This window comes from Homalodisca vitripennis, chromosome 8 (genome assembly GCF_021130785.1).
Source record: "Homalodisca vitripennis isolate AUS2020 chromosome 8, UT_GWSS_2.1, whole genome shotgun sequence".
Taxonomy (NCBI): Eukaryota; Metazoa; Arthropoda; class Insecta; order Hemiptera; family Cicadellidae; genus Homalodisca; species Homalodisca vitripennis.
Window position 1 is genome coordinate 128,489,940 of NC_060214.1, and position 26,213 is coordinate 128,516,152.

The 26,213-nt window shown below is 34.6% G+C and overlaps 1 protein-coding gene across 2 annotated transcripts; it reads right to left on the minus strand.

Annotated features, from left to right (window-relative positions):
* Positions 1–1,775: 1,775 nt before the first annotated feature.
* LOC124368388 (GTP-binding protein 128up) lies at positions 1,776–25,649 on the minus strand. Of its 2 annotated transcripts, none has more exons than XM_046825684.1 (8): positions 25,435–25,649; positions 20,689–20,854; positions 16,845–16,975; positions 14,872–15,111; positions 13,371–13,539; positions 10,570–10,699; positions 5,620–5,742; positions 1,776–2,759 (listed from the first exon to the last, which is right to left on the minus strand). In XM_046825684.1, the coding sequence occupies exons 1-8, from the start codon at positions 25,474–25,476 to the stop codon at positions 2,657–2,659; spliced, it is 1,104 nt and encodes a 367-aa protein (XP_046681640.1). In that variant the 5' UTR covers positions 25,477–25,649; the 3' UTR covers positions 1,776–2,656. The 2 variants fall into 2 exon arrangements, with proteins under 2 accessions (XP_046681640.1, XP_046681642.1); XM_046825686.1 differs by lacking the exon at positions 25,435–25,649 and adding an exon at positions 17,051–17,446 and having other exon boundaries at positions 16,845–16,893; positions 20,689–20,784.
* Positions 25,650–26,213: the final 564 nt, after the last annotated feature.

Sequence of the window (26,213 nt, forward strand, 5' to 3'; positions counted from 1 at the left end):
GCTGGCCGTGCTGGCCCACTGGGGGTGGGGGACGCCACCTTCACCGTCCCTACAACTGTTCGAACTCGACTTATTGTCTTCATCAGATGAAAAATTATCGTCAATAACATTATCGTCTTCCTCCATTATGAGTACAGTAGAGTCCCGTTAATCCGACCTAATTGGGACCGAGCCCTATTCGGATTATGTGATTGTTCGGATTAACTCGGATAAACTGGGGTCCACACATCGACACTCTTTGCAAAAAGTTGAACACTGCCTTATATATGTTGAAAAGAATAAAAAAACACAAGCAACAAGGAGACGGCAAAAATTGCCTATCACGCTCTCATGGAAACCCACCTGAGATATGGGGTCGTTGTGTGGGGTGGTACTTCAGCTTTAAATCTTAAGAGAGTATTAACAATTCAAAAATCAGCTAGATGTTTAGCCAATCTGGATCATCGAGACAGCTGCAGGCCTGTGTTCAAACACCTCAGAATCAAGACTGTCACAGCAATCTATATACAAGAACTCATACTCCTTGTGGACAAGTTAGGACTCCCTAGAGAAACCCGATTACACAACCACAACACCAGGAGCTCATTCATTATCCCACCAGTACGACATCGTCAGCACTACATTAACGAAAACCAACGTCTCTGGGAGCACGTCTATTTAACCAGCTTCCAGCAAACTACAGACAGATGACAAGGAAGGAATTGAAGAGGAAACTTGATGCCTGGTTGACTGAATATCCTGTGTATTCTATTCAGGAATTCACTGAAGAGCTCCAGTTTCAACAAAGACACTTATCACAAACTACAATTTGTTGAAACCTGTACTAAAATACTGACGCATAACTGTTCTCTATGTTCAAGTTAATAAAGAAAATTCTATTCTATTCTAAAATAGTAACAAATAGTTGTGTAACTTGTGAAGTTTTTAAATGTGTGTAAAAATTTAATTAAAAAAAAAAAAAAAAAACAGTGAGATATTTCCTTTCTAAACCATATGTTTTAACAAGCAAAAAAATAACAAAATAACGTAAAACAATACTAGTAAATTTCCAATGTCATTCGAGTGAGGGTCAGTAGAATCGCTAAACTCAGAATGTGCATATTGGAAAGTGTAGGAACTCCCAACATATTGTAAAGTGTAGGAACTCCCAACATATTGTAAAGTGTAGGAACTCCCAACATATTGGAAAGTGTAGTAGAAACTCCCAACATATTGGAAAGTGTAGGAACTCCCAACATATTGGAAAGTGTAGGAACTCCCAACATATTGGAAAGTGTAGGAACTCCCAACATATTGGAAAGTGTAGGAACTCCCAACATATTGGAAAGTGTAGGAACTCCCAACATATTGGAAAGTGTAGGAACTCCCAACATATTGGAAAGTGTAGGAACTCCCAACATATTGTAAAGTGTAGGAACTCCCAACATATTTGAAAGTGTAGAAACTCCCAACATATTGGAAAGTGTACAAACTCCCAACATATTGTAAAGTGTAGAAACTCCCAACATATTGGAAAGTGTAGAAACTCCCAACATATTTGAAAGGACCTCCTGTAATGAAGTATTCAATGTGTGTCAAACTACGTTATCCTTAGAAATGTGAAGAATTCATCTTTTACATTCCCATTCATATCTTCAGTTTAGGCTAAATTCTTGTGATTGAACAATATCCAACCTCATGTCTAGTACAGAATGCCTCCAACTTGTGCATTGAGCTCAACGGCGGCATTATTGCAAGATGAAATACTTGATTTGGGCGTATAAATGATACAAATGTTAATAATCATTCTCGTTTTTATTTACAAGTCAGTTAACAAGACCAAACGTACCACATAAGGTATTCACATTCCTAAAGATAACTTTAGAAATATATCTCATGGAAACCAGAAATAATAGAGGATATGTTCATGAAACTTGCCACCACTGTGTTTAGCTCACACACTAATTTTTACTGGTTAGGCAATTAAATTATCAACAAAATTATTTTACTTTTATGCAGCAGTAAATGACACAATAATCTAAGTATGTCTAACTTGTAAACAACTTTGTTATGAAAAAGTAAAATGTTCTTTATATTCACAAAATTTAAAATGTTATGCAAAACTTAAAAAGGGATACAATTCCGATTTAGCATTAAAAAAAAAAAAAAATATATGTACAAATATCAAAATACTAAAAATAAATGTAACTTTATTCACGATAAAACATTACTCAGGAACTACGTTGAAAACATGTCAATACAAATTTCATGATAAAAGAAGATGATTATGGGAAGATTTTAATGAAATTATTTTGCAGTGCTTAAGACAATTTTTTAATTCTGAAAAATCTAAAATACTAAGGTTAGTCTTAAGGACAGTCTCTGTATAATACATTGTATTCATAAAAAGTTATTTCGAAATGAACTAAGTTGTTCTAGATTTACTAAGTTGAAACAGCTCAGTTAAAACTTATAGCCTTTGTAAAACAAAATCATAAGTTCAAGAGTTTGACTCCACTAAAATTTTGTCAAGTAATGAATTTTCGGGTTCCAACCATGAAAGCATTCCTTGCAAATTGAATTTCAGGTAAAAGCAGGGTCCAAATCGATTTATCTGGTTTCCATGTTGTGGGAGACAACACACAATACACAGTATTGCATGATCCGTGTGACAGTCCTAGATCTTCTTGACAATCTGCACCACGTCTTCATCGTTCAGGATGTGATCCTTCCCCACCTTCTGGGGCTGGTGCTTCACTGACGACCCCCACACCAGAGCACTGTACAAGTACAACATTGTGCCGTATAGTCCACAGAGGTACAACAGGATACATGGGAGCTTCACCCCACGACCTTAATATATCTGAGTACCGTGATTTGTCAATTTAAACCAAACCAAGTATGACACCTTGTATCCTAATTTCTTCTTTCAAAACTCTTTGAAACAATAACAAATGTTATACAAGTATAGAGTGTAATTTTGGTATAAAAATGCTGGAAAAGATAATAATTTTGATGACGTGTATAGTTTAAGCATTAACTCACAGACTAAACTTAAATCATTGTTGATAGCATTATTGTTATTTTTCCTAAGCCTAGAAGCACTTTCTAATAAGACTTGATATAGCATTACAATAGATACAAGAAAGTAATTGAATCCAGTTTTATAACGTGGGTAATCTTTTTTACTTAGCCTTACAAGGTATTGAATATATCAAGTAAAAAGTAATTGGTTTTATCTTGTTTGGTTTTTATGATAAGAAGTCAACCATCTTTATTCATATTTGCACAGTAAGTACAAGAATAGTGTCATATTTTATCTTATTTCTATATATTATTAGTTTTTCTTAGTAGTACACTATCACTACAATACAGAATTGTAAACAATCTAAAGACAGAACAATGCAGTTACACACTCGTTTATACTTAATTAAAATGTTTTATTACCACCAAACTAACATATTTTATTGCTGACATTTTAATTTTTGTGAGAAATAAACTCTTCTATAGAGTAAAAAGCAGCGTGTGCTAAGAATTTTTTCATCAAACAAAGGTATTAGGGTTTTGCTCTTTTTTATGATTTGGGGTAAATATTCAAAAAATTTATTTCCTTTAAAAGTGGGTTTTTTCAAAAAATAATAATTTATGAGGTTCAACCAATCTATGTGACCTAGTGTTATATCTATGGGATGTATTACCTATTGCAATTCTTTTATTGATAAATACAAATTTAACTGACTCGTAAATGTACAAACTGTAAACATATTAAGTTCTGAAAACAAATGTTTAACAGAGTCTGTTTGCTTCAAATTAAATACGATTCTTAGTGCCCTTTTTTGTTGCATTAAAAGTTGGTCCATATTTCTTTTTGTTGTTGATCCATAAATGCAAATTCCGTAGGAAATATGTGAATGGATTAAAGCATAATATAATTTTTTTAAAGTTTCAATATTACATGAATGGGCTAGTCTCCTTAAAGCGTAAAGACCACTAGACGTTTTACGGATTACAAGATTAACATGTTCTTCCCAGGCTAAGTTTTCGTCTATAGTCAAGCCTAGAAATTTTGTTTCCTCCACCTGCTCCAATATTTCATTGTCCACAAATACTGTAGGAAAAATTTTATTCCTTGCTTGTTTTGTTGAAAAGGAAACAAAGCTAGATTTAGATGAGTTTAAAAGAAGGTTTTTACTGTTTAAAATGTCTTTTATTAATGATAGGCCAATGTACGATGAAAATTCAACTAATTCTTCAGTTTCTGCATTTACGATTACATTAGTATCATCTGCATAAAGACAGACCTTATTGTTGATATCCTGTACTACTCCAGGTAAACATTTTAGGTAGCACAGGAATAATAAAGGACCTAAAATCGATCCCTGTGGGACTCCATATTGTACTTTTAAAAGGTAAGAGGAATATTTTTCTTTATACTTAATTTTTTTACTATCCAAGAAATGGTCTATTTCAACATATTGTTTTCTTTGTGATAGATATGATTTGAACCAAGTTAACTCAGTGTTCTCCACTCCTAGATTTTGAAGCACATCCACTAACTTATTATGTTTTACGCTATCAAAGGCTCTTGACAAATCTAAGAAGACTCCAATTACTTTTTCACCTTTATCGACAGATTCAATAATCGACTCTATAAACTCAACACCGGCTGTTATAGTAGATTTGTTGGACCTAAAACCATGTTGTTCTTTGTCAAGTATCTTATTAGACTCAGGTATTTATAAAATTGATTAAAAACTACTTTTTCTAAAATTTTTGAAAATACAGGAAGTAAAGATACAGGTCTGTAACACTTGACATCTTCCAAATGACCCTTTTTAAAAATAGGAATAACACGAGCTAATTTAAATTTTTCAGGAAATACTCCTGAAATTAGAGAATGATTAATTATATGGGTCAGCGGAGTGTTGATAAAAGGCAAGGCTACCTTAATGATTGTAATAGGGATGTCATCATTTCCTGTTGAGTATTTGTTTTCAAAAGAATTTACTATTTTTTCAATTTCGTTTTCTGTTGCTATTTCAAATTTAAATTTTGTGTCCACTGTAGGGACATTTGACAAATTCAAATTTGCAGAATATTCTGTAATTTCTGGTAACACTAAGTCTTTGACTGCATTAACAAAAAACTCATTAAAAGTATTGTACAACTAAAATCAAACAACAGAACATAGGAACTTTAGAAAAACTGTGTTTAAGTTCTAAGTATAAATGATCTTATGATACAGAACAAACGGATGGCTGCTAATAATGTAATCTTCCCAAACAGTGTTTAGAGTAATGAAAACAACTACACAAGAAAAATAGGAGAGGAGTCTTGAATTGTGTGATAATGAAGGTTTGAAAAACATCAGATGAAGTGGGATGATCAAGAAAAAAGATATAAGTAACACATCCCTCTACAATATATACATAATATAGATTTGAATTATATGAACCAACAACAACAAAATTGCATTACACATACATTTTTAAAAGATTATTTAAAATCATTTTGGTTTTTACTATTTAAATTGAATTTGTCCAAGAGAGGGTTGAAGAAAGGAAAGGAGTAGGCAAGACTCCAGTATTAAGGTTATATAATACTACTCCAAACTTATGAATAACTTAAGTTATTACTTACTATTTGAACTCCTTTGCAATAGTCCTGTGTAACTTATTGCAAAAATCTTCTACAGATCGTTTCTCAAAGTGTAAAACAACAGGACTGGCATAGTCAGGCAGCTGGCCCTTGGGTTTGGTATATCTGGAAATAGCAAGTAAACATTTAGTGGAGACAACTTATGGCAAGTCAAATCGCTTTACTTAAACCAGTAAAGTTGCCAAGAATAATTGACACTACGTGCCAGTAAATCCCAGATTTTCTGCTTCACTATGTCTTTACTGTTGAGGTGTAGCGAAGGATGAAGCATGTCTGGTATGATAGCTGTGGATGTTGTTGTGTGGTGGATTTTTATTGCCACCATAAGTGAATGTAGAGGTTGACCACTAGCATGATTCAGAGTTCCTTAAAAAATGCATGGCAAGTCTCTAGAATCAATACTTGTTCCATGTTGCTAAGTGAAGTTACACCCCAAATAATAAGGCCATATCTAATATGTGATTCACACAGTCCAAAATATGCTGTTTTGGCAGATTTAATATTAGCTACTTGTTTAAGCCTTTTCACAGCAAATGGACCAGAGGAAACTATTTTGCACAAGTTATCGATGTGAGGTGTCCAAGTGAGGTTTGCATAAATTGTCATTCCTAGCCGTTTAACCTTGTCTTCTTGTGTCTACATTGTCCAGGCCTAGTGTGTCTTCTCCATCCAAAAAATATTTGCTTTGTTTTTGTAGTGTTTGCAACCAAGTCATTTTCCTTGCAGTACTGATAGGCCTTATTCAAGCTTTGGGAAGTGTTCTTTTAGCCTAACAGCTGTTTCATCACTTACTATAAGAGTAGTATCATCAGCATATTATTGAACAAGAGTTCAGATCACTGAGGTATTGTTGCATATCGTTTGTAAATAAAATTAAAAGAACCGGTTCTAGAACCAAACCTTGAGGAACCACTTTCGTTATTGCCTTGGGATTGGATTTTACATACTGTACAAGGTTGTTGGATGTAGACATTATTTCAACTGCTTGGCTGCGTCCACTTAAGTACAATTGAAACTAACATTCTGCAGCTTCATTTATGCATAATGCCTCAAGTTTAAGGAGCACGAGATCATGACCTAGGGAATCAAACACTTAAGAATAAATGACACTACATACCAGTAAATCCTAGATTTTCTGCTTCACTATGTTTCCAGTGTTAATCAATGATCAGCAAAATTGATAAGCATAATTGAAACTAAATGGCAGAAAATCCTAGATTTCCTGCCTCACTATGTTTTTCACGGTTAGTCTATGATTAGCAAAGTTGCCAAGCATAATTGAGACTACGTGCAAGTAAATACTAGATTTTCTGCTTTGCTATGTTTCCAATGTTAGTCCATGATAAGCAAAATTGATAAGCATAATTGAAAACTAAATGGCAGAAAATCCTAGATTTCCTGCCTCACTATGTTTTCACGGTTAGTCTATGATTAGCAAAGTTGCCAAGCATAATTGAGACTACGTGCAAGTAAATCCTAGATTTTCTGCTTCACTATGTTTCCAGTGTTAATCAATGATCAGCAAAATTGATAAGCATAATTGAAACTAAATGGCAGAAAATCCTAGATTTCCTGCCTCACTATGTTTTCACGGTTAGTCTATGATTAGCAAAGTTTCCAAGCATAATTGAGACTACGTGCAAGTAAATCCTAGATTTTCTGCTTCACTATGTTTCCAGTGTTAATCCATGATCAGCAAAATTGATAAGCATAATTGAAACTAAATGGCAGAAAATCCTAGATTTCCTGCCTCACTATGTTTTCACGGTTAGTCTATGATTAGCAAAGTTGCCAAGCATAATTGAGACTACGTGCAAGTAAATACTAGATTTTCTGCTTTGCTATGTTTCCAATGTTAGTCCATGATAAGCAAAATTGATAAGCACAATTTACATTATGTGCCAGTAAATCCTAGATTTCCTGCCTCACTATGTTTTCACGGTTAGTCTATGATTAGCAAAGTTGCCAAGCATAATTGAGACTACGTGCAAGTAAATACTAGATTTTCTGCTTTGCTATGTTTCCAATGTTAGTCCATGATAAGCAAAATTGATAAGCACAATTTACATTATGTGCCAGTAAATCCTACATTTCCTGCCTCACTATGTTTTCACTGTTAGTCTATGATTAGCAAAGTTGCCAAGCATAATTGAGACTACGTGCAAGTAAATACTAGATTTTCTGCTTTGCTATGTTTCCAATGTTAGTCCATGATAAGCAAAATTGATAAGCACAATTTACATTATGTGCCAGTAAATCCTACATTTCCTGCCTCACTATGTTTTCACTGTTAGTCTATGATTAGCAAAGTTGCCAAGCATAATTGAGACTACGTGCAAGTAAATACTAGATTTTCTGCTTTGCTATGTTTCCAATGTTAGTCCATGATAAGCAAAATTGATAAGCACAATTTACATTATGTGCCAGTAAATCCTAGATTTCCTGCCTCACTATGTTTTCACGGTTAGTCTATGATTAGCAAAGTTGCCAAGCATAATTGAGACTACGTGCAAGTAAATACTAGATTTTCTGCTTCACTATGTTTCCAGTGTTAATCCATGATCAGCAAAATTGATAAGCATAATTGAAACTAAATGGCAGAAAATCCTAGATTTCCTGCCTCACTATGTTTTCACGGTTAGTCTATGATTAGCAAAGTTGCCAAGCATAATTGAGACTACGTGCAAGTAAATACTAGATTTTCTGCTTTGCTATGTTTCCAATGTTAGTCCATGATAAGCAAAATTGATAAGCACAATTTACATTATGTGCCAGTAAATCCTAGATTTCCTGCCTCACTATGTTTTCACGGTTAGTCTATGATTAGCAAAGTTGCCAAGCATAATTGAGACTACGTGCAAGTAAATACTAGATTTTCTGCTTTGCTATGTTTCCAATGTTAGTCCATGATCAGCAAAATTGATAAGCACAATTTACATTATGTGCCAGTAAATCCTAGATTTCCTGCCTCACTATGTTTTCACGGTTTAGTCTATGATTAGCAAAGTTGCCAAGCATAATTGAGACTACGTGCAAGTAAATACTAGATTTTCTGCTTTGCTATGTTTCCAATGTTAGTCCATGATAAGCAAAATTGATAAGCACAATTTACATTATGTGCCAGTAAATCCTACATTTCCTGCCTCACTATGTTTTCATGGTTAGTCTATGATTAGCAAAGTTGCCAAGCATAATTGAGACTACGTGCAAGTAAATACTAGATTTTCTGCTTTGCTATGTTTCCAATGTTAGTCCATGATAAGCAAAATTGATAAGCACAATTTACATTATGTGCCAGTAAATCCTACATTTCCTGCCTCACTAAGTTTTCACGGTTAGTCTATGATTAGCAAAGTTGCCAAGCATAATTGAGACTACGTGCAAGTAAATACTAGAGCTATGTTTCCAATGTTAGTCCCTGATGTTCCTTCCTGGTAAGTTATGTGCCAGTAAAAAGTACGCTTACTACTGCATAATGTCAACTAGCAAAGTTGCCAAGCATAATTGAGACTACGTGCAAGTAAATACTAGATTTTCTGCTTTGCTATGTTTCCAATGTTAGTCCATGATAAGCAAAATTGATAAGCACAATTTACATTATGTGCCAGTAAATCCTACATTTCCTACCTCACTATGTTTTCACTGTTAGTCCATGATCAATAAGAACATTCATAAGAAGGATAAGTATGGACTCAATTTTACCTTAGAATACATAACTTTTATCAGAGCTATCTACAACGTACTTTCCCAACTCACCCAACCAACAAGCTTCCTCGAAATACTAATGGTAGAGTTTTATCCTTCAATTTACCACTGAAAATGTATTGTATGGTCATCTATAAAGGAGTCTTAGTTTTTTTTTATGTTATTTAAAACGTTTTCCAGAAATAGTTGTAACAAAATATAGAACGTGTTTGCACATTACACGTATTTACAGGAAAAAAGACAGCTGAAATAGAAACACAGCCCTTGACCAAATTGTCTTGTACAAAACATTTTACAAAATATATAATTTATTTTTGATAATGGCACTGAAAAGGTTAAATTAGATGAGATAGAACTTAAATTTCCAAAATTATTATTTACATTGAAGTAACGTTTTGCTAAATGAATAATTCCTTTTCACAGAGTTGACAGCACTCCAGATTATAGTTTTTCAGCAGTATGATTCACTTTATTTCCGAAGTTCATTCAAAAAGTACTCTATCTTCAGTTTGAAATGTTCAAAAATCATGTCATTCATTTCCCTAAACATATTTATTTTCACTTCTTTATCTTCATAGGATAAATGTTCAAAACTATGCAAAAACTTATATACAGGGTGTTTGCAAAAAGGTGTCACAAACTTCCGTGGCTGATAGTACTCATGATTCCAAACACAAAATGTCATAAACATAGGTCGAGAGATGTGTAGTTTTGCCACTAGACACCATTTTGTATTTTATATAAAAAACTTAATGTCTCTAGAACTAGTAAAACTAAAGATACCAAAATTTGCATATAGGTTATGACAAATAAGAAGAAAACAAAAAATAATTATGATTTGCTTTCATATTAACAAAATGACACCTGTTGAAATTTATAACGTCAAATAACAAAAAAGAACCAGTATAGTTTTACAAAATTTACAAGATACCAACCATTTTGTAATTTTTATATCAATCCCAAAGGTACATTAAAAAAAAAACCGTCAACACACTGGCGAGCATGAGCCGCTTGCACAAGCCGGGAGCAATCAGCTGATCCTTCTCAACTGTGACATGTTCATCTTCTCTTTTCAGCATCTCAATGATTCATTCAGATGGTGGTTTCTACAGTGAAGCACACTGGTCTAAAGATAACATTTGAAAATCTTTTAATTAAGTTTTTTTAAAAAGACCTGAAACTTTGAAGAAGTATAACCGAAAGAGGCTTGGCACTTTCACTACTCACATTCTCACGAGCTTGAGATACTCCCACATCTTCTCCAGCAGATCGTCAAAGTTCCACTTGTGATGAGCTGATATCGGCACAGTGTGAGGGATCTTGTATATGATATCTAGCTCTTCTATGCTGATCTGATCTGAAAAAAAAAAACAACTCTATCTGAGCAGAATTCTGTAGGTACACAGAAGTGAAATGAAATATCAGTGCTAAAGGATATTTGAGCGATATAAGAACCTTATAGCTTTATCCAAGTTGTTGATTGATGTTATATAACATCATCACATGAGTGGAGTTATGATATTTATTTCTTCCACCTACAATTAAACTCCAGTAGCCCAACATCAATGCAGGAGACGTCAGCTGACAGCTAGACCGGGTAAGACACGGAGTTTCAGGATAAATCCGCCGGAGTTCGCCTCAAGGGCTGAAGCGCCTTACAGCGGACGGCTCAGGTACTACAGTACGTAAGTACGCTATGCCTGGCTCGCTCGCCTGGAGTGCCTCGTCATCTAGTCGGAGTCGCCACCCCCACATACGACACGATAAGGTGCAAGTAAGTAGGTACTTATTTACCTGCCAAAACACGTTTTTACCTGCACTTGCCCAGTCACTAACGATACGATAAGTACATGACATTACGTACTTAAGCTGCTAATAGAATATTATTTTAGATATAAAGTATAGCAAGAAAATAAATCAGTACGAATAGGATTAGATTCTATTACTAGTAACGAAGAGTTTAAATTTAGCTGTTATATAGTTTATTGTTTCTTTTTCGAGGCCGCTGGGTTGCTTGACGTACGTTGGCAACAGCGTTCCTGAGTTTCGGGCTAGGCGTAATTTGATTTAGTTTTACTTAGTTTATCGTTTCTTTTCGAGGCCGCTGGGTTGCTTGACGTACGTTAGCAACAGCGTTCTTTAGCATCGGGCAAGACGTAATTTAGTTAAGCTTTTATTTAGTTCATCGTTTCTTTTCGAGGCCGCTGGGTTGCTTGACGTACGTTGGCACCAGCGTTCCTGAGCTTCGGGCTAGGCGTAATTTGATTTAGTTTTACTTAGTTTATCGTTTCGTTTCGAGGCCGCTGGGTCGCTTGACGTACGTTGGCAACAGCGTTCTTTAGCATCGGGCAAGACGTAATTTAGTTAAGCTTTTATTTAGTTCATCGTTTCTTTTCGAGGCCGCTGGGTCGCTTGACGTATGTTGGCACCAGCGTTCCTGAGTTTCGGGCTAGGCGTAATTTGATTTAGTTTTACTTAGTTTATCGTTTTCGTTTCGAGGCCGCTGGGTGCTTGACGTACGTTAGCAACAGCGTTTCTTTAGCATCGGGCAAGACGTAATTTAGTTAAGCTTTTATTTAGTTCATCGTTTCGTTTCGAGGCCGCTTGACGTACGTTGGCAACAGCGTTCTTTAGCATCGGGCTAGACGTAATTTAGTTAAGCTTTTATTTAGTTCATCGTTTCTTTTCGAGGCCATTGGGTCGCTTGACGTACGTTGGCACCAGCGTTCCTTAATTTCGAGCTCTAGTCGAGCTAGGCGTGATTTCGAGCGAAATAGTGTTCGCATTTAGTTTATCGTTTCTTTTCGAGGCCGCTAGGTCGCTTGACGTACGTTAGCACCAGCATTCCTTACTTTCGAGCTCTAGTCAAGCTAGGTGTGATTTCGAGTGAACTAGTTTTTGCTTTTAGTTTTTATTTAGTTTATCGTTTCTTTTCGAAGCCATTGGGTCGCTTGACGTACGTTGGCACCAGCGTTCCTTAACTTCGAGCTCTAGTCGAGCTAGGCGTGATTTCGAGCGAACTAGTGTTCGCATTTAGTTTATCGTTTCTTTTCGAGGCCGCTGGGTCGCTTGACGTACGTTAGCACCAGCGTTCCTTACTTTCGAGCTCTAGTCAAGCTAGGTGTGATTTCGAGTGAACTAGTTTTTGCTTTTAGTTTTTATTTAGTTTATCGTTTCTTTTCGAAGCCATTGGGTCGCTTGACGTACGTTGGCACCAGCGTTCCTTAATTTCGAGCTCGAATCGAGCTAGGCATGATTTTGAGCGAACTAGTGTTTGCATTTAATTTTTATTTAGCTTATCGCTTCTTTCAGAGGCCGCTGGGTCGCTTGACGTACGTTGGCTCCAGCGTTCCTCGTTTTCGAGCTTCAGTTGAACTAGCAACTGTCGTATTAGGGAACGTTTAGGTAGTGGAACAGTCGTCCTAAAGCAAATGCTGACGCCTTCCCTTTATTCCCTTTCGTTTCCGAGTCGGCGATGATGAAAGCTTGTTGATCATCGGTGCTGTATTTGCTTCGGCTTTTGGTTTTGCATTAATTCGGGTCTGAGCTGAACTTGGAAACTACCTCTCCCTCTCGAACCCTGGATTTTACCCCTCTCGACTGTTCTATCCGGTGTCTTAGGGTTATATATATTTATAAACTATCCCTGACCTGATTAAACGTTATAGTTATAATTATTCTATCTTTTAAATAGCGCTTTATTATGTAATACAATGAAACATTAGCACATGCATTGGTAGTGACCAGTTTTGAATGTTTTTATTTCCGATGATTAGATTGGTTAACCGAGACTCGGATAATCGAGGGCTACTATAGTATTCGTCCAGGCAGTAAATGTCCACACATACGAGGTACAAAAAGTAATGGGAATTTTCTTTTTTTGAAAATTTTGTATTTATTTGTCAACATTAACGTTGTCACTTTCAAAATAGTTTTCATTAGATATTATGTAGAGGGTTGATTGTAATTGAATTACTCCAGAATTAAAATTGTATGTCTTACATACTAATTAATATAAGGAGGCCTACCGATTTTGTTAAGCAAATAAATGCAGGGTATGTATATCCGGTTGCCCTCTATGACATCAATGAGATCATCACTGGTGGCATCATAGCGCAATGTGATATCAGCGTTGTGGATCCTGTACTCTGACAGGATAGTCTTCACGGTATCCAGATCCAGTTCTGACTGAGGAACCTGTAACATGACAGTCCAAGGTGTTAATGTGATATCAGCGTTGTGGATCCTGTACTCTGACAGGATAGTCTTCATTGTATCCAGATCCAGTTCTGACTGAGGAACCTGTAACATGACAGTCCAAGGTGTTAATGTGATATCAGCGTTGTGGATCCTGTACTCTGACAGGATAGTCTTCATTGTATCCAGATCCAGTTCTGACTGAGGAACCTGTAACATGACATGACAGTCCAAGGTGTTAATGTGATATCAGCGTTGTGGATCCTGTACTCTGACAGGATAGTCTTCATTGTATCCAGATCCAGTTCTGACTGAGGAACCTGTAACATGACAGTCCAAGGTGTAAACGATTTATCAGTGCTGTAAATCAAGTACTACTCAGACAGGTCAGTCTTTACGGTATCCAAAACCAGTTTTTCACTGAGGAATGGTGTAAAAGTAATTCATTACAGCATTTTATTTTCCAGTAGTCATTTACCTGTTTAGTAACAGTTTTGTCAAGATTTTGAAGACCAAACATCCAACAAATTTCTGTAAAGAGATTGCAGTCTATCACATTGTCTTAGTCAGGAAAGTTTTGGTAGTAAGTAAGTCTCATAGACTCACTGGTACGGTACTCGAAGAGAGAAAGATCTCAATCTTCAACTGAGTACGCTGCAACATAGTGACAGCTGAAATCTGCTGTCTATCTGTGTCTGAAGAGACGAAACAACTTCACTAGACGAAGTATCTACTCCTTTGTTCAAAGCAAGGTTTTCCAAGCGAGCCGAAGCGCATAGCACAGAGGTGGTACCCGCTATACCTTAGCAACCATAAGTGGTGGGTGGCATAACTTTTGAAGAGAACAATTTGTTTTAATTCTGAGTATATCCCAACTCAGATTACAGAGAAAAAAACCCTCTCTAGTGAGCAAGAGATCGCTTGAGCTCAATCAGACAAGGCAGTTTCCACCCCAGGTAGCATAAGCTACAGTTGCTAGTTCTGTGTCAACACATTAATACAAAGTGAACAGCACCGATATAATTGTGCAAGTTCTTCACAAACAGACAGACAGGAGATTTTACCTGACACTATGTTACAGCGTACTCAGTTGAAGATTGAGAGCTTTGCTCTCTCTTCGAGTACCATCCCGGCCAGGGTAGGAGAGTAAACTCTACTACTAAGTTTCTGTAGCTCAATTAATGTTATAATGCTATATTATATTAATTATGGAATGAATTTTGATTTTTAAAAACTGTTGTTTTATGTCAGTACATTAACTGCTTTAAAAAAATAACCTTATAATTACAATAACACTTGTTTAGTTATTTCATGTCGCCAGATGCCACTCACCAGAGTCTGCAGGTTGATTCCACCCTTGTCCTTCTTACGAAAGCCGATATTGGGAGGTTGAGAGTTCAGCCTGAGTCCGAAACCTTCCAACTCGTGTTCTATCAGCTTCTTGTGCTGCAGAGGCTTGAGTACGTCCAGGACGATGAAGATGAGACTGCAAGTTCGAGCAACAGCGATCACTTGTCTACCACGACCCTTGCCGTCTTTGGCCCCTTCAATGATACCAGGCAGATCCAGCAGCTGAGGCAGAGAGAATAACATCATATACTAACAAATATACAAGTGGTCTATCCTGAAATTAGTTTATGCAATGAATGCACGAATATCAACTTTTTGATGTGTACTAACAAACTGAGTCACTATAAAAACTATAACGATCTCAGAATTCTTGGTTAGCTTCTATCTCACTTCTCAATATAAAGTTGTCAGAAACATGAATATGCAGGACAAAGCCTTGCACTGAGAGAGGTCAAGCTCACCCAGCTATTCAAAATATGTGAAATATTTAAATCAATAATCATCTGATATTCACTTATTGTAATGGATTGGTCATTTGTAATTGATTATTAATATAATTAAAATAATAACATATGAGGTTGATCCTTTAGTGCTAAGGATCACACTGGGTATGGGCAATGATTGTGCATGCAAGTAAATTAGTAGTATTTCCACAGAAGTGAAGGAATTGTTGACATCAACACTATACATTTTTTATGATCCGCCTTTCCTCTTTATTTTTTAGTAGTACCAGTGCTAATACAGTTAGAATACAAATGTATTCAAATTCTAGTGGTTTTTATTCTTTCCCTACCTTTAACTAATACAGATTAGTTTTGACTTTACATTGTTGTGAAATTTGTTTTGTTTCTTTTATTACAGATGGTAAACTGTATGAGTGTGGTGAAATGTTTTGTTATTATTTTGTGCTTACCACATAAAACCATACAAATAACTACATTGTCAATAAATTTGAAGCAATTATTTATCACTTGAAGTTAGGCTTATAACTGTCCCTTCGAATGATGTTTTAATGGCAATGACACGTGAGATACGATTATTAAAAATGTAATCAATCATTAAAATAAATTTTTTTTTTATTTCAGAGCAGTTTCTCAAAGTGAGGTCTGTGGCTCCCCTAGGGTGTACGAGCATGGTTTTAGGGTGGGGTTTAAGGGTGCACAGGAGATATCCTACAGTCTTATTTTATAAGTTATTCGTACCACAAATGCTCGTTACTGCTTTGACAAAAATACAATTTTTATTGCAAAACATGAATGTGGCTTTTGTGTGTGGGATTGCCTTCCAGTCATGTGATGGTAATTGCACGCTCAGGTCACTTAACAGCTTGTGCTGGGCAATACTGTAACTGGAACTGCCTCGTCATACAAAATTAAAATACTGATATAAAATCCGGTTCCTTACATAACTTCAACATCAACAAAATTATACAACAAGGGGTTAAATTTATATAGTAATTTATAAATTACATATTTTTCTATTTATTTTCTACTGTACAACATAAAACTACTTAAAATATAAGAAAAATATGGTAATCAAGTGTTAAACTGAAAATACTAAAAAATGGCGATATAATAAAAACAATCTCTTAAGATCATAATTTTAAATTTATTGCCATGTTTTATATCTGCATGAAATAATAGTCTTCAAATTAAAAACAAATAGGATAAAAAAATATAAATTTTTTAGAGACTGGTAGTAAATGGGTATACAGAGTGTAAACTCTCAGTTGACAAAATGTACACTGACTTGTACTAGTGTGTCAGTCAAAGCACAAGGACAACAATTCATCATACATCTAAAGCACTAAACTTTATAATAGAATTAATATGTTATTATTAAAACTTAATTTTTATGTAGTTTAATTCATTTTGTTTATTTATTTTTTTTAACAATCCATAGCCAAAAGACTGTTTTAAACCACAAACTGAAATACTTAGCATTAATTATCTAACCTGTATTTTTGCTCCCTTATACTTAATACAGCCAGGAACAGTGGTCAAGGTGGTGAACTCATATGCAGCCACTTCTGAATAGACACCAGCCAGTGTTGTCAGTAGAGTGGACTTACCTACGGAGGGAAAACCTGCACAACAACACAAAAGTGATATTATAAAATAATTACAGTACATATTACGCATCCGCAACCTAACCCTATCATGTGGTGAACTCATATGCAGCCACTTCTGAATAGACACCAGCCAGTGTTGTCAGTAGAGTGGACTTACCTACGGAGGGAAAGCCTGCACAACAACACAAAAGTGATATTATAAAATAATTACAATACATATTACGCATCCGCAACCTAACCCTATCATGTGGTGAACTCATATGCAGCCACTTCTGAATAGACACCAGCCAGTGTTGTCAGTAGAGTGGACTTACCTACGGAGGGAAAGCCTGCACAACAACACAAAAGTGATATTATAAAATAATTACAATACATATTACGCATCCGCAACCTAACCCTATCATGTGGTGAACTCATATGCAGCCACTTCTGAATAGACACCAGCCAGTGTTGTCAGTAGAGTGGACTTACCTACGGAGGGAAAGCCTGCACAACAACACAAAAGTGATATTATAAAATAATTACAATACATATTACGCATCCGCAACCTAACCATATCATGTGGTGAACTCATATGCAGCCACTTCTAAATAGACACCAGCCAGTGTTGTCAGTAGAGTGGACTTACCTACGGAGGGAAAGCCTGCACAACAACAAAATAAAATAGAAAAGTTCTTTAAGTTTAAACATTATTCTTATGGGGTTAAAATCAAGATGGCTGCTAGTTTTAAACTGGTATTCTAATGCTCACACACAAGATCTACTCCTGTTCAACAATACTAGAAATCTTGAAAGTTTGCCTCATAGGATAAATACACGATCAATGAAAATTCAAATAAAAATATAGTGAAAAGTCTTCACTAAAAAAATTTTCTTAATACTGCCACGAAAAAAATCATCATATGAAATGGAAAGAAGCCAACATTATACTCCGTGAGAATGTTTTCATACACAAACTTATTAAGGCTTCATACATAAAATTAGCAGATCAAATGCTGAGTCTAAATTCTGTTAAGGTTAGGCCACTTTGACTACAAAACAAATTAACTAGAAAATCTAAAAAGATTTTAAAAACAAAACAAATCTCAACCAAGAAAATTAACACACACGCCATGACATTGAGGTCCAAGACCACAACTCAAAGCAGAATGCGGTTGCAACACAAAATGCTGAACATTGATTTTTCTTCAGTCACTTTCATTGGTATGTGTGAGACATGTTGTTTGTGCTCTTGATTCTGTGCAGTGACAACGCTCCAGTCTGGACTTCATGCAGTTGGTGTACCAGTCGGTATTACTCAAACTTTTGAGTGGCTGCCAACTGCCACCACTTTTTAGGTAAAATAAAATGTATAAAGAGTTTTTTGATACCTGAAGAAGAGGTAGGAAAAAACCCCCTCTTAGGGTGGTTTGGTGTTTGGTATGTATTGTTAACCTCCAAATAAACAAAGTGTTATACTTTTTGTAATATATAATCAAAATGCACCTGTTCACACACTACATATATGCAAGATGAACCTTGAGAGAAACCAGCTGTGCAGCAACTTTGAACATCTCCCACAAGATGTTAGCTGGACATGTATGAGAGCATAGTGTTGTCTTACATCTAACTACGCTGGTAATATACAATCTGTTAAATTCAACACGCTTTGAATAAATACAAATTTATAATAATGTAAAACTATAAAACTAATTGGACTATATTTTAAAGACATAACAATTGTAATTCATAAACTCTCGCTTATCTAAGTCCCGATTAACCGAGGCCTTCAAAGATAAAAAATGTATTTTTATAGACAATGCAGTTGCAGTACAATAATAAGAAAATGCATGTGTGACTAACGGCTATATCAATACGTGATGCGTCTACTCTGGCTGTTGCTTGGTCGAGTAGTGAATTCTTCAATTCATATTCATCCTCTTGGTGATCTAACAGTTGCTGATTTATGATAGGTCACCCGATTTTTGTTTGGAGGAGGCTCGTCTGAGCATAGCCTATAGGAATGAACTTTCATTGAGTGACACTACAACATTGCCATATTTCTGGAACGCCACAGATGTTTCTACTATTCAGTCACACAAGTTCGTTTCTTTTGTTAGTACAGTCCACCCGTGTTTTAGCTGTGAAAAGTGTACAGTGCTGGTGTTACAGCACGAGGGAAAACGAAAAAAGCCTGTTATTTCTCTGGAAGAGAGAATGAAAGCATTAAAATGTTTAGACAATGGCGAGACAAAATGGTTGCTGCAGATCTAGACGTTCGTGATTGTAGACGGAACCGACAAAAAATTGAGAAATTTGTTAATAAAAGTGTGATTGGGGGTAGCAGTTTATTGTGGAAAACAATGAAGAAAGGCGAATATGTGCTGACAGATGTCTCGTTTTCATGGTTTACTCAAATGTGGAGCTTGGGCAGCCCTATGACCGGCTTAACACCACAAGTAAGGCAATTGAATTTCATAAAAAGTGTAAGGATGGTTATGTCAGTTTTATAGTCAACGATAGATGGTTGTACAGTAAAAAGCAATGGCACGGTATTACACAGCTGAATATTGTTGGGGGAAAATGATCGGCAGATTCTTCAGAAATTATAAAATAAATTGGAAGAAGTTGTTTAGAAGTCTGGTCTAACATCCGGCCAAATATCTAACTGCGATGAGACCAGGCTCAATTTTTGTATACTGTCAACTAAAACTTTAGCGGCTAAATCTGAAAAATCCGCTCCAGGATTTAAGAAGAGAAAAGAACGTGTTACAATCTTAGCATAAGGAACACTTAAACTGAGACCTCTACTGACTGGAAAGGCCTACAAACCCAGGGCCTTTAAACACATCAATGATAACTGTTTACCCACCATGTATTGAAACCAAAAAAGTGCATGGATGAACAGCTAGATTTTTAAGGAATAGTTCTTTAAAGAGGTTGTCCCTGTTGTTGAGGTATTAAAAAAAAAATAAAGCTTTTTCCTGAAAAGCAATCGTACTGATAGACAATACACCTTTGCACCCCGATGAGGACGAGCTTAGAAGTGGTGATAATAAAGCCATGTTTTTACCCCCTAATGTGACCTTCCTACTACAGCCCCTAGATCAATCAGTTTTTGAGACCAAGCAAAAGAAAACTACAGAAACAGACCACTTCAAATGCTTATTTCACATCTAAACAAAGAGGTCGTGGCGACCAAAAGGGGAAAGAAATTAGTGCAAAAACCAATCAAAGACTTTTTCACAACTGACAGGTTTTTTTAAATGTTCTATACTACTATATATTATATAATAACTGTTTGTAATTAAGCATAAATACAAATTTGGCAAATACATAATACTGTCTTTAAAATCCAACATGGTTGTTGTTATTTATAACCTATTTTAACATTGTCTCTGAATTACCAGAGCCTTTCCTTATCCAAGGTAGTCTTGGCCCCATTTAACTTGGATAAGTGGGATTCTACTTTACTTATTATTATAGGTTTATAATCTTTATTAATCTAAATATATCATACTTAATTAATTACAATTTTACTTCACTAAACAATTAAAATACATATTAATTATAATGATTTATTTAAACTGCTATTGTATTATTATTTATGGTTTGTATTGGGTTGATTCCAAATTAACTTTTTTTTATGACACTAACTTAAATATAGACCAATTCAAATCTTATCTAAATGGGCCAGGCATCAACTTTTTGTAATTATTGAACGGGAAATCAATTTTTGCACAACTTACCGACAAACCCGATTCGGGCATCTCCTGTTTTGGCAACTTCAAACCCCTCGACCGTTGCTCCACCTCCTCCTTTCGGTGTGATCAATTCACGTCTTAATTTTGCTAAACGTGCTTTCAGTAGACCTAAATGACCTGCAGTTGCCTTGTTTTTTTGCGTTCTTGCCATCTAAAATGAAGTTTAAATGTTATGCATATTACAGCACAGATTTCAATTCTACAATAGAACAATGCTTTATTTCCAAACATCAAGTACAAGAAATTGTGTCAAAAATGTTGAAATTATATAATTCAATATATTGCAAAAATTTACATTGAGATCGTGTTGTCTTCTTTATTTTCATTGCTGTCTAATAATAATAATAATAGATAATATGCTAATAAGACTTTAATAAGCGGACTACACTCCCTATTCGATAGCTATTATCGAATGGTTCTATTGTTTTTATCCAAAGGATAATTCAATATTACAATTTATTTAACTTAGCATATGATTACAACTTATTAGTTATAGTAATTTTAATGTAAAAAATAAACAAGAAGTAACTAATTTTTTGAACTTTGAAAATGGCGATGAACATTCGAGGAAGATAGGGCCTATGTAAAATATTTTTTACAAGTGACGAGATTTGTTTATGTAGCTTCAACATGTGGGTTTGGCTCCTGGCAACACATGGGGAGAATTATTCCTCATTTCAAAAAAGCGGTTACTTATTGATATCAAGCTGGGCAAGTTAAAAATATTGTAAGGTTTCTTTGATATCTAAATCTAGGCTTCAGTTGGTTTTGTTGTTTTGTAATTTTATTGTAAAATTGATGTATTTAAAATTGTAATTACGAGATTCTTCTTGTTACGATAATTTATTATAACTCTTATTGTGTACGATTTTTACATATATCGAAGTTGGATAGTATATCAAACTGTTCGATAATAGTAATCGAATGACGAGTGAAGGCTGCTTATTTAAGTCTCCCCCTTTTCTGTTTCACAAGTAATCACAATTATCCTTGAAAATAAATAAGGTAATTAAATCTTATTGTTTTGTTGTAATTACATTAACTGGATATTACATTTCAATTTGTAAATCATATTAATATTTATACATTAATTTATGAGATTGGATAACTAGCCAAACCATATTGTTCTTTGAAATATCCATTACGTTATTTGGAGTAACAATTTGCTTTGTCCTTTGGATGGTCATGTATATTGATGATTCAATTTCATTCGATAATCATCATCTGATTTTGTTGGTGGCCGCTTATTATACTGGGGTAGGGTACGATAAGCGGACCCGGTTTTTATATCGAAATTGGCTAACGATATTACTTAATCACAACCATCGATATAATCAATCGATACTGATTAATTATTTTTTTAACAACTAACTTAAAAAAATCTATATCAACAGCTGTAAACACTTTTAACCCCAGCCAATTTTCCATGGACTTGCCAGAAAGCCCATGGCGATAAGGGACCGTAGTGCAGAATTGAGGGAAAATACATCTACAGTAGTTTTCTTATTTTTGAAGATAATTTTTAGGTTTTTGTTTTAAATTGTTCACAAATAAGTGTACTCTTAGATGTAATAGTTAAAAAGTACTTTAACAGAATGATTTGTTTTTTTTAGCGTATTTATATGTATAAAAAAATTTTTATTTTTTATAGTTTGGACATATATAAAGGGTAGAAAAAAAAATTGTAGCCCCTGAAAAATGAAGCAATTTTGTTGCACACATATTTCTTACTACACACACAAAATTTGAAGAACTTTCCTTGATAAATGCAGGAGATATATCCAATTAATTGTATTGCTGCATAAGCACTTCTTCATATATTTCCACATACACGTCAGTAGAAGTATACAGATATGTATACTTGTTTTTGAACTTTTGAAATAATAACAATTGTAAAATAACACAAACTAATTGTAATGGTTTGTAAGGCTAAAACTTGTTTAATTTTTCAAAAAAGTAAAAGAAATAATATTTACAATATATACATTTTATATAAACAACTCAATTCATTGTCTTCAAAAATAGCACATTCACCACTAATAATAGGGTACTTTGGGATTATACCGACCACACCAGGATGAAGAACACAAAAATATAAATTTATAGAAACAAACATGATAGAACGAAAAAAAAAAACAACTCTTTTATTACAAAATTACAAAATTACAAGCATTTCCAGGCATTGTGATCGGTATTGTTGTCGCTGTTATCTTATCTTTCTCGAGAATCCCGATTACGACAGGCCACGTGGCATCACATGATTTGCACGGTACATAATTGCCTTTCCATTACAATTCAATTTATATTTCTGATCAGATCCTCTAGAATTTGATATTTCACTGATAGGTACTATCTCGAGGGATGTTTTTCTTTCGTTGACATCAGCGCGAAGGCATGGCACTCGCATTTTGGGTGGCGGAGTGTGATCAAGAATAAAAACAAGTTTTGAGTGTTTTTTCAATAAAGAGTTTAGTTTTAGTTTGATCATGTTTAATTTTATTGAATTTTTGTGTTTGGGGAAATGTAAAGGTAAAACACGGAAGTACAACAAAGCGACGCATCAGCTGAACGGGCGGCGAGACTCTGCAATCACGTTATCTACTAGACCGCTCGACTTTGACCTCTGTCTGAGGATGGGGAGGGGTTTGCGATAAGACAATTTTATTCCTGTTTTATATTGACGAAATATTGTTCTACGCTAATCTAGTAATCAGTAGAAGCAAAATGTCAAATAACGATTCATGTCTGGGTGTGGTCAGTATAATCCCAAAGTACCAATAATAGTGTTTATCAAAGTGTTTTCACTCACTGGTAACTTTTCTCTACGACGTTTACTCATGTTTTTTTTACTAATAATACAATAAATCACACGAAAAACAACCGCTTTCAATCACGCAAACTAATTGAGGTTATAAGTCAGCATACAACAACAATGCAACTGAAGTCGTCTGATAGCTCACATCGACAAATAAACTACGCTCAACGACGACGAAATACGATGCCAATTGGAAGGTTTATTGTTTTTGCATGTAGTCCGTTTCTTCACCGACTACTATACCGAAACTGATGGCATTTGGACATATTATTAGCCAGCTACATTAAATTCTCGAGACGTCCGGTATATCGGACATTGGGCATTTTAGCTAGACCACCTCTGTCCGATATATCGGACGCCGGTGCTAAAAGGGTTAAATAACACACGATCGGTAATTTTAATTTTACATAAGTAACATTTATTATTAAAAATGGCAGTCAATTTTAGAAAACTACACGGCATTGCTTTGAAAGATGATAAGACATGTTTTTAGTGGCTTCAACATGTTGGACTCGTACCGAATAACCCATTATGTGAAATTTGTGGGAAAGAAACAACTGTAACTGTGAGAGGAGCAAATATGGTCGTCTTCAGTTTTCATAATTTTGATTATAATAATTTGTTTGATCACTGTAAATATTAAATTCATATTTAAATTTAAAACTTATGATTGTTATTGAGGACTATAGATACTTTTATATCGATTGATAGTCTAGGATTTGAGATACGAATATTAGGTATCGATGATTAAATTCTTCGATATAAAAAAAACCGGGTCCGCTTATCGTACCCTACCCTTATACTGTAGCCAGGGTTGTAATACATAGTAGACTATGTATTGAATGTGTATGCAAAGTTTTATCGAAATCGTCACATATGTTTTTGACGTACTGGACATCTAAATGGTTATCAGAACTTTTTCTGTAAAATATTGGGGTAGGGTACGATAAGCGGACCCGGTATTTTATATCGAAGAATGTAATCATCGATACCTAATATTCGTATCTCAAATCCTAGACCATCAATCGATATAAAAGTATAGACCTCAATAACAATCATATGTCTTATATTAAAATATTATTAATTTAATATTTACAGTGATTAAACAAATTATTATAACAACAATTAGAAAAACTGAAGACAACCATATTTGCTACTCTCACAGTTACAGTTGTTTCTTTCCCATAAATTTCACATAATGGGTTATTCGGTATGAGTCCAACATGTTGAAACCACGTAAAATATGTATTATCATTTTTCAAAGCAATGTTGTGTATTTTACTAAAATTGACTGCCATTTTTTAATGATCAAATGTTGCTTACGTAAAATTGAAATATTACCTTATGTGTATTATTTCAAAGTGTTTACAGCTGTTGATATAGATTATTTAAGTTAACTGTTCAAAATAATTAATCAGTATCGATTGTTATGGTTAAGTAATATCGTTAAGTTTGCCAATTTCGATATAAAAAACCGGGTCCGCTTATCGTACCCTCCCCAAATATTGTTTAGTCCCAAAAATATCCGACGTGAATAGCATTTGTTGTGATAAAATCCGATTAGGTTCATTTAAAACCTACATTTGTAGTTTTTATCTTCACATTGTTATAGATTTAGTAAGGCATAAGGTCGGGAACTAGGTTAGGATTCATTTAGGAACTATGTCGGGGTACTTGTTCTTTCAATGTATGGTATCTATGGCCAGTTTCAAATCGCCACATTAGGGCTACAAGTAGCCCATTAATAATAATACGCGCTAATGTAGTCAGACTTCTCGAGATTATTTACTAAAAAAAGTCGGCAAATGTACAAGGAACACCCATTTTAAATGTAAAATACAAAAAATAAACTACATTCTGTGTTCTTCGGTGAAAGTGTTAACCTAAAACCACCACTTGATAATTATAGATTTTACCTCTGCTTCGATGGCAGCAATTTTTTCAAGGATGGTACTCATTTTAAAGGATCTATATAGTTTTTAAACTACAATACAACAATTAATTACACAATGGAACTTCTTTTCCAACTCTAACCACAAACAAAGCCACCCGAACCATCCACGTTTTCTGTCTGAATCTGAAACGATTTCAACTCCACAGTCTTCGGACAGTCCACATGACTTTCGTTCCTGATTCTGACTCTGACGTTCCCTTTGGCTTTCCTTCTATTTATTTGCTGTTTCGTTTCAATCTAACTAAAAGTTGGAGATTCCGTTTCCCATGTTCGCTTTCAACAGTGTATAAAATTAGTCAAAAGTACCAACGTTTTACGGGAATAAATATTCTGCATACACATATTGCTACATCCATGTACAGTAGGAATTATATCAGTTTCATTTTAAGGTTGCTTACTTTATTTAATAAATACTCGCAAAAATGTTTTCTATTTTTATTTGAAATCGAACACAGCAGCCGTATTTTAACATTAATATTATATAGGTTAAACCCAATATCCAGTTAAGATTTATAATAATGTAATAATATAATATAATAACGTAATAATAATAATAATTAAACAAACAGAGTTACTAATTATAATCTGGAATAGATTGTAAGTTTAAAACGTATTTTTAGTCCATATTAATCTTATAATCAGTATATGTATGTATATATATATGTGTATATAAATGTAGATAATATGTTGGATGTAGTTTATTAATATCCCCAATATATAATTGAGTTCATCGTAAATAAG

What these genes read in the sequence shown, in the direction of transcription:
- LOC124368388 (XM_046825684.1), bottom strand. Translation starts at nt 25,476, where the DNA reads ATGAGTACCATCCTTGAAAAAATTGCTGCCATCGAAGCAGAG. An exon ending in GAATCAACCTGCAGACTCTG is followed by an intron (nt 13,540 to 14,871) that starts GTGAGTGGCATC and finishes GTCATGTTACAG; the next exon opens with GTTCCTCAGTCAGAACTGGA. An exon ending in ATTGCAAAGGAGTTCAAATA is followed by an intron (nt 2,760 to 5,619) that starts GTAAGTAATAAC and finishes GTACTTGTACAG; the next exon opens with TGCTCTGGTGTGGGGGTCGT.